We start from the raw sequence: 11,407 nt of genomic DNA, 5'->3' as shown, positions 1-11,407 counted from the left end.
GCTGATTGGCACTGTAGCGTGTGTAATTTGATGACTCTTTTATCCTTTCCGGCTTTTCCTCATTTATTTATTTCCTCTTATTTAAACAAAAATAAGATGGGAAAATGACCAAAAAAAAGGCCTTTATTATGATAATGACGTGTCCAGAGGGGAGATTTGAAAATGACTAATATTGAGTGACTTTGACGAGAATACCCTTCCTTACATACGTTTTTCTTCTCTCTCCCTCTCCCCCTCTCTCTCTCCCTCTCTCTCCCCTATCAAATCAACTGAGAACTATGATGATTACTTTCAGCTGTTGAAAATTACAAATTCAGAAAAGCAAAGCACTTTACCCACCCACCTCTCTCTCCCTCTCCGGCGGTCTTCTCCGGCGGTCTTCTCCGGCGGTCTTCTCGCCGGTCTTCTCTACCTCTCTCGCCGGTCCTCTCTCTCCCCGCCACCGGCACAAAAGAGGCTGGTACCCCTCTGACTGTGAGTTTATTTTTTTGAGATGGGTTTTTTTTTTTCGGAAATGGCCTCACCGTGACTTTCTCCTTCTCTTTTGTCAAAGATCAATAGGTAAAACCCAATAGAGTTTTGGAAAAAATGGTTTAAATCAATATTTGTGAAAAATCGTTTTTTAAAAACCCTTAATATATTTTCTCATTTTTCAAAGATCAATGGTTTAAGAGATGGTTTAAAGCAATAGTTTGTCAGAAGTATATTTTGAAACCCATAATCTGCATGGTTTAAACCACAATTTTGTAGAAAATCAATTGGAAAATTCGTAATTTCTGCAAAATCAATGGTTTAAACCTACAGTTTGTAAAAAGTTGAGATATCATTGGTTTAAACACCTAATATTTTACAACTCAGTTGAGAAAACAGCTAATTTTTGAAATAATTTGTCACAGATTATTTGAACAATCAATTGTTTAAACCAATAATGTGTGAGATATCATTGGTTTAAACCACTAATATTTTATAACACAGTTGAGAAAACCTCTAATTTTTCAAATATCAATGGTTTAAATCAATAATTTCTCACAGATTATTGCTTTACAACCCTAAAGTTTGAACAATCAATTGTTTAAACCAATAATGTGTGGGATATCATTGGTTTAAACCACTAATATTTTATAACACAGTTGAGAAAACCTCTAAATTTTCAAATATCAATGGTTTAAATCAATAATTTCTCACAGATTGTTGGTTTACAACCCTAAAATTTGAACAATCAATTGTTTAAACCAATAATGTGTGAGATATCATTCGTTTAAACCATTAATATTTTATAACTCAGTTGAGAAAACCTCTAAATTTTCAAATATCAATGGTTTAAATCAATAATTTCTCACAGATTATTGGTTTACAACCCTAAAGTTTGAACAATCAATTGTTTAAACCAATAATGTGTGGGATATCATTGGTTTACACGCCTAATAATTTAGAACTCAGTTGAGAAAACCCCTCATTTTTCAAATATGAATGGTTTAAATCAATAATTCCTCACACATTATTTGTTTACACCCCATTCCATTGCTTCTTTTGTAGGGGCATAAACCACCATTCGACTGGTTCACTCCAAAGTATCATTCTATTGCATTGCACCAATACTAACCTCCCTTCCATGAAAAGGTATGTAGTTCCCTTTCCATTCTCCTCTATTTCCATTTTTAGCACATTTAAATTGCATTAAACAACTTCTAATAAGTGTTTAATTTTGTCTTTACAGGAGAGAGGAACGAAGGGCTTCTTTTGTCTTACACATCGACGGCACTCTAAAGGATGTGCTATCATTTGAATACGTGGGCGGCAAGATGTTGCCTCTTATTGTTGGTCGGAGAGCAAAATATAGAGATTTTGAGAATCTAATTCATAGGAAAATTGGGACCAATAGAAGTGACGTTTCTCTATTTATAAAGTGTCGATATGTTTTCGACTCATCTCATATCATCTTATATGATATTCGAGATGACAACGACCTTGATCTAGTAATGATGCTCTTTGATAGTACGGTCATTAACACTGTGAGCCTATATGTAACTAAAGAGTTCAGATTCGGAGGGAACAATTCTCCGGAGCCTACGATTCCTTCCTCATTTGCAGAGGCTTCGAGGCCGAATATTAGTACTGTCCCCGTGGTTTCTGCATCACCGATTGTAACGGCCGTTGGTCGAAAAGAGAAAAGAACGCTTGGCGGTATTCATACCATACATCGGTAAATTATAGTATTGAACGTTGGGTGCGATTAATATTCATTCCTTTCATTGGATCATCAATTACTTTAACTTTAATTGGCTACCGATCTGCAGGTATGAAGTGGACTTGAATCAGGATTTTGAAGATCCCACTTTGAATGAGACCGGCGCGATTGAGACCGACTTTGAGAAAAGCCAACCAGGCATAAACGATTGGGACTTCTGTAGGGATTTTGGAGGTGATATTCATGATATTGATTTGGTTCGACCGAACGATGGCAGTAATGACGACGATGAAGAGGACTTCGGTTATGATGAAGACGACTTCGGTTATGATGAAGAGGAATTCCGTTATGATGAAGAGGACTTCGGTCACGATGATGAATTGGGTCATGAGGAGGAGGATGAACCTAGTAATTATGTAGGCGATGCTTTGGGAAATACCAATATAAGGCAGCCGATGGAAGCGGATGAAATGGTTGTAGGGGGTGATGAAGTAAATGTGATCGTGGGACCTGAGGATTTCACGGTCGGGGCAATCTTCCCAAATCTTAAAGTCTTTCAGAAGAAAGTCACAGAGTACGCAATCCGGCATCGGTTTGTGTTTGTCCCACAAGAGACAAATCCCACAAAGTACGGCGTTAGATGCAAGGATCGTACATGCCCATGGCGTATCACAGGGACCACTTATACATATTATGTTAAGGTAAAAACATTTATCCCTCAGCACACATGCTCAAGCACAATGAAAGGGAACGATCATCCCATGGCCACAGCAAAGTGGGCTGCTGAGTGCTCTCTAGCCTTATTCGAAAGCCCAGAAGATGTTAGGGCTCCTATGATAAGACGGTACATCAAGGCCCACTGGAGTATAACAATGTCGTATCGAAAAGCCCACATGGCAAAGATGATCATACAGGAAATTATGTGTGGGAATGCCGAAGCGTCATATCGCATCCTGCCTGCATATGCTGATGAGTTGGTAAGAAGGAATCCTGGCACAGTAGTGCAGTTGTGCCGAACTCGAGACCTGCGGCCAAGAGGGGATGATACATTTGGGCGTTTCTTTTGGTCATTTGGCCCTAGCATTAGTGCGTTCAATCGAACAGTTAGGCCCCTCGCCCTAATTGATGGGACCCATCTGCGGGGGAAGTACATGGGGACTCTACTAGCCGCAACTGCGATAGATGGCAACAATGGGTTATTCCCGCTGGCACTTGCAGTAGTCGAGGCCGAGACGTATGAAAGCTGGGTATGGTTTTTGCATTTGTTCCGTCAGAATTTCATTTCGGCAGGACGAGATGTCATCACGATTGGGTCTGACCGGATGAAGGGGTTGCCTAGAGCCGTAGCGGAAGCTCTCCCAGGGTCGTACCATTTCTATTGCATCCACCACCTCAGTGCCAACTTCCATGGAAAATTTAAGAGTGAAGATCTGCGGAAACTTTTTATGAATGCTGCATATTCCCTAAGGGAGGGTGTTTTTAAGGATGCGATGGAGAGTATTAAAACCATGAGTAAAAGTGCAGAGAAATGGATATCGGAGATTCCTAAACAAAATTGGGCCAGCTCTTATTTTGAAGGTTGTAGATATAACGTGCTGACAACTAACGCGGCTGAGAGCTTCAATGCACTTTTAAAGGGCGCAAGGGAGCTGCCTATTGCAGCACTTGTGGAACAGACAAGATGGAAACTATCTGACTTCTTTCAGTACCGTCAGAAGGCAGGTACGAAGTGGACGACTCGTTTGACCCCAAACGCGGAAGACTGGTTGGCCGAACAATGTATTCTAGCAGGTGCTTATATGGCGCACCAGTGTGGTTGGACCGTATATGAGGTGAAGTCCAAGTACCACGTTGATGAGGTGGACTTAGAAAAGAAAACATGTACGTGTCGTTTGTTTCAAACGATGGGAATGCCGTGCTCCCATGCAATAGCAGCCATGGGACTGGACCAACGAGACCCATACAGTTACTGCGGGGAATGGTATCATGCCGATACGTATCGGAGGACTTACGATGGAGCAATTTATCCCACGTTAGACCGATCGCAATGGCCGGAGTGTACCCATCCTTTGCCGTTGGTATTGCCGCCAAAATCAAGACGACAGCCAGGCCGACCGAAAAAAGTGAGAACGGAGAGAGGGATGCAAAGAGGAGTGCACCATAAGTGCGGTATTTGCCGTCAACTTGGACATAATAAGAGATCGTGCAAGAATCCGCCCATCGTAACTCCTCAACCAAACGTGGTCACAATCGGGCCTTCCGCAGCAATGGAAAATTGGTATGTAATTTTTGAACTTCTGTTTACTCTTATATTATGATCCTCAATACAATCCGTGCCCCATCTTGAAACTATTCTACTAAATTTGATTGCAGGCCCGTCCTATCCCGCCCGCCTCCGTTCTTTTAAGTAGGATTCTTTTGTTCTATTTTTCGGATCATTTGAATTGAAGGGACTTGGATTTCGTTGATAGAAACTGTTTGGAGGGTCGTCATCTAATGCTTTATCGAAAACTTCTGGTCTAAGGACCAATGAAGCACTGCGCAATTCAGAAGTTTGGATTCATCTGAAGATTATGAAGTTATATGGGAATGGCCTAGAATTATGTGTAGTCTATTTTTGAGAAATTTTACTGTTTGATACCCTATAATGTACAGCCTTCAATTTGTACGTACAAAATGGTTGATTAATGAAGTTTGCAACACAGGTTTAATTTTAGATGCTACTTTCATGCCATTTGCAGATGGGGGCAATTATGAATGCAAGTTTTGTTCTGCCTAAAATGGGTATCCTTGATCAAGCACACTCACTGTCAAAAAGTATAAAGCTGTATAAAGCTCCAAAAATATCCAACCATCATATAGCAGCTGTAGAAATATAAAGCTCCAAAAATATCCAACCATCATATAGCAGCTGTAGAAATATAAAGCTAATACAGCCCAAAACATCCAGAAAGAGACTCACAATATAGCAAAGGAGTCGGACCAAAAAAATTGAGCCATCAGCAAATAACTGCATCCATCTACTGGTCTGGAGGAGGTGGTGGCGGATAAGAAGAGGAATTGCCCGGGTGCTTACTCGACGGACCACCGGTGAGGTACTGATAAAGGGTAGAGAACTGGGCGTCAACGTGAGTCGAGAGCGATTGGAAACGCGTAGACATCTCTGTGTCAACATGGGTAGTGAGCCGCTCAAACTGTGTGGTCATAGATCGCTCAAGGGCCTCCTGCATGGCTGCGAAACCCTGAGACAAATCCGAAGAGGCATAGGGCGCCGCAGGGGCCTCAGTGTCCGGAGCGTCCTCGTCTTCTTCTTCATCAGGGTCTACGGCAACTTCTTCATCAGGGTCAACGGCAACTTCTTGATTCGCAAGTGCCATGCGCCGGAAGGTCCGATCATCAAAAGGAGCGGTGGGAGTGTCGGTTGCCTCACTCTCCAGAGTGATACCGAAGTGGCGAAATACACAGGTAAGGAGCATGCCATACGGCAATGAGGCGCGATGTCGAGAAAGAGTCTGGAACATGAAGCGAAAGATGATGTATGGTAGACAAAGCCGGCGACCCTCAAGGATGCAATATATGATGTATGCCTCAAGGGGTCGGATGGCATCGGTCATGCCACCGCGTGGGGTGAAGTTGTTGAACATGAAGTTATGAAGCATTTTGGCCACGGGTATGAGGTGAGAAGTTTGCACAAGCATGTTGGGCCGATAGTGCTTCGTAATTCGGCCAAACACAGTGTCGTGATCAAGATCTGGGAGGGAATGGATTCCATTGCTTGGCCAAAAGTAATGGTCAAAGCCGTCGGAACTAATTGCGAGAATCTCAGCAAGTTGATGAATATTGAGTTTGATGGGGGTGTTCTTGACACGAGATTCAATTCCGAAGTAAGAGGGAGTGATAGTGAGATTGGTATAGAAAAGACGAACTAACCGAGGGTAGACAAGCTCGTTGAGATGAAGAAATTGGGTCCACCCAACGGCATCAAATCGCGCTTGAAGGTCGAAATGGTGGAGAACGTCGGGCTCAATGAATCGGCCGGTGAGGATGCCCCGATTAGCCAGTTTTGGCCATGTCTTCTTGGCTTGGGCGGAGGAGAAGTATGAATCGGAAATAAACTCAGTTTCCCGAAGCGGAGCTTTAGCCTTGGCTCTCTTTCTTGATGGTCCTTCATCGTCTCGGCCGCCGGAGGAACGGCCAAACTTAGGATTTTTCGTTCTAGGCATGGTTGGAAAATTAGGGTTTGAAGATAAGGAAAGAAAAGAGAGAAAAAGAGGGATTTGAAGCCCTAAATGGAAGAATATGACGAAAGAAGGGGGGAGAAGGAAGAAAAACGGGTTGCATGTAGGATGGAGAGGAGAGATTGGGGAAAAGAAGAGGAAGGGACACCTAAAAGATGGAAAAATGAGAGAAAGAGGAAAGGGTTTCAAGAAAAATGGTGTGGGTAGGGTTTAGGAGAGGAATGTAGGGTTTCGTAAGGAAGAAGAGGAACTAATTTAGGGGAAAAAAAATAAAAAACAAAATGAGATGGAGGAGAAAAAGGGAGAAACAAAAATGAGAAAAACGAGTCGGTCCACTCTTTATGCGCGCCTGTTCCGAAACTCGGAATTCCGAAAAAAACATGCGGAATTCCGCGACAAATAGCGCGGAATTCCGCAGTACGCAACTCGAATGTCGACGTTTGGGATATGGGTACTGCGGAATTCCGAGAAATAATTCGGAATTCCGAAGTCGGAATTCCGAATCATTTTTCGGAATTCCGCAGTAAGGTTCCGACGAATTTTTTTTTGGCCACGGAATTCTGGGATCAAAACTGATTATTGGTCACAAATTTATTACCGACTGAAGTAATCAACTTTCGGCTTACATTGGATCTCAAAATCTAAAACAAATTTATAGAGTAAAAACCATCATCCATGTATTTGATAAGATCCACATATAGAACAACAGAGATGACATGTTTTCGTGTTGGAATGTGTACCACTTACATATCCGTGTACAGCCTATCTTATTTACAACAGCATTTTCTGCTGGTTGGTAGAAAAAGACAAACCAAATACAATGTTGATATCAAAAACGATTTCGAATTCTTCCGAGCCTTTACCCACATATAAACATTACAAGGATATTTTTTCTTACAAACCTACATTTCAAATGGAATTCAACCTCGCCAAGCCTGCCTGTTCATGAACTCCTACAAGTTCAGAACCGTGCCACACCGGCCTTCTAAGAAATCCTCAAACAATTGTCGTCTCATCAGCGCTATATCTGCCTGACTGAACTCAGGCGGAACGTCACGTGCAAGGCAGTCCATCTCCTTAAGCACAAACAGCCCGCAATCATTGCTGCAAAACAACAACACATCATCGACCACGCTCTTCCACAATAAATTTAAACTTCCAAACTGATTTTAAGTGAACTTTATTACCTGTTGAGTTGTAAGGGCCTCTTCTCGACTTCCACCACTCTAAACTTGCTTACATCGAAGTCCCACATACTTATGTATAGCCGTTCAAGGTATCGTATCTATAAAACAATCCATACAAGCTAAGGATTTTATATACATTGAAATATAACGAAGGAAAGTGGGACGCGAACTCACCAATGGTAGAACATCTCTATAGTAGATCTGCTCTCGCAAGGAGTTGAAGATGTAGAACTTCTCATCCACCATATCGAGGACCAGGAGAATCCAATGGTTAGGGACATGCAGCGGGAATAAGACTCTTTTTAGGGTATCCGGCGGGTAGTCGTTTAATCGTTTCACATACTTCATAAGACTATCTCCGCCAGTGTACTCTTTGTTAGTTAGACAATCCTAAAAACATAATACAAGAGAAGTTAATGGAGTGACGAAAACAAATTCAAACCTTGTGAACAACCACCTCTAAAAAATAACTTGTGATTGGGAATGAAAAACTATCTATTCTTACAAAGAGGAAGGTACTAATGGCCACACAGGCTCTTTCTGCAGGCTTTCTTTTATTTTCGTCCCGAACGTTTAGATATTCGGCGTATACATTCATAATCTACATAAAATAACATATAGAGATTTGAGACAAATATCGATGGTGAAAGAATTCAGCTTTAGCATAAATAACCAAATTATTTACCGGAGAACTTAACCACTCATTGGGGTTGTTAAGGATAACCAAGTCCTCAGCACACAGGAAGTCGTCGTTGACCTGTATAACTCGTTCGCTGCAAAACACCTGATAGTTTAGGATTTACAAAGGCTAGATAGTTTAGGATTTACAAATGATAGTTTTGGAAAAGGGCTTAAATCCAATTTACCTTGGGGGAAGCGCAAGAAGCTTTGGGAGCAACCGATGGCATTGCGGGTCTGCCACCAGCAATGCTTTATCATTGACCTTCTTAGTCCCGAAAGCCATATACGGCGTAGTAGTATGTTTAGAGGGTTTAGTTTTCCTCAAACGCAGCCTCACTCCTCTCTCAATACTCCAAATCACTTTTGCCACAGGTTTCAGTGGACTGTCGGGGATGGAAATGACATTCCGTTTTATTTCCTCCTCCAACGAATCGTGGCTGGGGATGACTACCACCCCTCCGTCATCCCGTCCCATCATCTCCCCCTTTCCTTCATCCTGCGATTCGGCCACCCCTCCGTCATCCCCTTCCATCATCTCCCCCTTTCCTTCATCCTGTGATTCGGCCTCCATTCCACCCGAGGCAATGATCCTCTTAAGCTCGGCTATTTCATTTTCATGTCGTACTGACCTCCTTTCAAGGTCTCTAACCCTCTCCACTAACAAATCAAAATCAGCCTTGCTTATAGACACATGGTCTTCCTTCACTTCCCTATCAACATGTCTTTTTCTCCCTGTCCTCCCCTTAAAAGGTATGCTCCTCTGAAAAGTGGAAATGGAAAATTATTAACATATCACTCAGAGAATGTACTATATAGTAATTGAATATAGACTTAAAATTCAGTACCTTACGTAACATATCACTCAGAGACGCTATCGTTTCTTCCTCTAAAATCCGAATGTCTTGGAGGCATTCCTCAACTGTTGGGGCGGTCGCAGAAGCTTCTTTCTTATAAATGTATCAACAATACAGAAAATTTAGATAACTTGAATATAACGACCCTATGCAAGAAAGAGAGTCATTTTCGTTACCTCTCCCATCACAGTATCAGCCTCATCTGCCGTGAAAGATAGCAGGCCCTCTTCTCGAGGAAGAGGTAGTAGGCACCTCACAACCTGAAATCAAATAGTTAATCTCGGTTACAAGAAGTGAGTACTAGGGGAGTACAGACGCTCTAGGTCTTACCTGGGTCTTCTTTAGCCTCCCATCACGGATCTGTCTGATAAAGGCTGCATGGTCAGTCCGCCTTGTATCGATCCCTGTGATCCACTTTAATAGGCGTGGATGTGCATCTGGTGCTGAAGGTGCCCACAAGGTAGTATGCTCAAAGAGCCACACCTGGAATGAAGACAGACAGTCAACCTTTAGAGAAGAAAAAACCAAACTTACAAAAGAGTAATCATGTATATAATATATGTACTCTTCACCTGTAGCACAATAGCGCATCCGGTGATATATCCTGTCTTCCCGTTTTTCGAATATGAATCCAATGAGTCTACCAGGAAGTCGTACACAGGGTATGCCCAAGCAATTCTTCCCACGGCCTCTGCTCCTAAGTAAGGGAAGAGGCAGGATTTTGTCCTGTGATCCACAGGGTCAGCTCGGGCAAAAAGAACACAGCAGCACAGAAGCAGTAACAAATGTCTCACTGTTGCGTGGACGGATGCAATCTCATCCGATCTCGACTCCGCCCTTATAACATCTGCAATCTCACTAAATCTCGCCCAAGCACCGGAAAACCTCCAACCTTCGACCTCCTCTGTCGAATCCCAGTCTATTCGTATTCTATCTCCTACCAAGCTTAGGCCCAATGCCAATGCTAAATCCCTTACCTCAAAGGGGAGTAATATGCCACCTATTTGAAATGCCCTTGACTCGGGTATCCAACATCGCACGAGGACGGTCAAAATTGCCTTGTGCAATTTCAGACCTTCCAAATTAAGCAAGGCCCCAAATGGGCCGCGCTCTAGCATATCGGTATGTGCTTTCCTCAAGTCAAGGGACCTGAAGAATTCGTCAAACTTAGAGGGGCAGCATCTCGACGTAGCATAAGACGCCTGCAAAACAAACCATTATTAGATATATACAACATTTTAAAAAATACAAGGCCTAAAAGAATAACGGAGGCATTACCATGGTTTGATGAGATGATCACTAGGGGGAAAAGATGGAATCAAATCCACTAAATCAGATTTCGACCTGTTGAAACAGAATGTGGTGAAAAAAAGTTAACAACTGCTTTAAACCAACTGATTTCTCAAATATTAAGGGGTTTAAACCAACCTTTAGGGCTTTAAACCATAGATTTAGTAAAACATTAGGGGTTTAAACCAACCTTTAGGGCTTTAAACCATAGATTTAGTAATACATTAGGGGTTTAAACCAACCTTTAGGACTTTAAACCATAGATTTAGTAACACATTAGGGGTTTAAACCAACATTTAGGGCTTTAAACCATAGATTTAGTAACACATTAGGGGTTTAAACCAACCTTTAGGGCTTTAAACCATAGATTTAGTAACACATTAGGGGTTTAAACCAACCTTTAGGGCTTTAAACCATACATTTAGTTACACATTAGGGCTTTAAACCAACCTTTAGGGCTTTAAACCATAGATTTAGTAACACATTAGGGCTTTAAACCATACATTTAGTAAAAACTTAGGGGTTTAAACCAACCTTTAGGCCTTTAAACCAAAGATTTAGTAAATAATTAGGGGTTTAAAGCAACCTTTAGGGCTTTAAACCATACATTTAGTAAAAACTTAGGGGTTTAAACCAACATTTAGGACTTTAAACCATAGATTTAGTAACACATTAGGGGTTTAAACCAACCTTTAGGGCTTTAAACCATAGATTTAGTACAAAATTAGGGATTTAAACCAACCTTTAGGGCTTTAAAAAATAGATTTAGTAAACAATTAGGGGTTTAAACCAACCTATAAGACTTTAAACATAAATTTAGTAAAATATTAGGGGTTTAAACGAACATTTAGGGGTTTAAACCAAAGATTTAGTACAACATAAGGGGTTTAAACCAACATTTAGGGGTTTAAACCAAAGATTTAGTACAACATTAGGGGTTTAAACCAACCTTTAGGGCTTTAAACCATA

The 11,407-nt window shown here is 41.6% G+C and overlaps 1 protein-coding gene across 1 annotated transcript; it reads right to left on the bottom strand.

Annotated features, from left to right (window-relative positions):
* Positions 1-7,059: 7,059 nt before the first annotated feature.
* LOC143890441 (uncharacterized) lies at positions 7,060-10,597 on the bottom strand. Its single transcript, XM_077395126.1, has 11 exons — positions 10,427-10,597; positions 9,721-10,350; positions 9,479-9,631; positions 9,325-9,408; positions 9,140-9,241; positions 8,480-9,054; positions 8,299-8,386; positions 8,119-8,214; positions 7,788-8,003; positions 7,614-7,711; positions 7,060-7,530 (listed from the first exon to the last, which is right to left on the bottom strand). Exons 1-11 carry the CDS (start codon positions 10,427-10,429, stop codon positions 7,380-7,382), a joined length of 2,196 nt encoding a protein of 731 aa, XP_077251241.1. The 5' UTR covers positions 10,430-10,597; the 3' UTR covers positions 7,060-7,379.
* Between the last annotated feature and the right edge of the window lie 810 nt (positions 10,598-11,407).

This window comes from Tasmannia lanceolata, unplaced genomic scaffold (genome assembly GCF_043159265.1).
Source record: "Tasmannia lanceolata isolate RefF3 unplaced genomic scaffold, GAP_Taslan_0.1 ptg000013l, whole genome shotgun sequence".
Lineage (NCBI taxonomy): Eukaryota > Viridiplantae > Streptophyta > Magnoliopsida > Canellales > Winteraceae > Tasmannia > Tasmannia lanceolata.
This window is presented reverse-complemented; position numbering and strand designations above follow the sequence as displayed.

Coding starts and splice junctions, on each gene's coding strand:
- LOC143890441 (XM_077395126.1), bottom strand. Junction 9,632..9,720: donor GATGCGCTATTGTGCTACAG/GTGAAGAGTACA, acceptor TCTTCATTCCAG/GTGTGGCTCTTTGAGCATAC. Junction 7,712..7,787: donor ATAGAGATGTTCTACCATTG/GTGAGTTCGCGT, acceptor ATTGTTTTATAG/ATACGATACCTTGAACGGCT.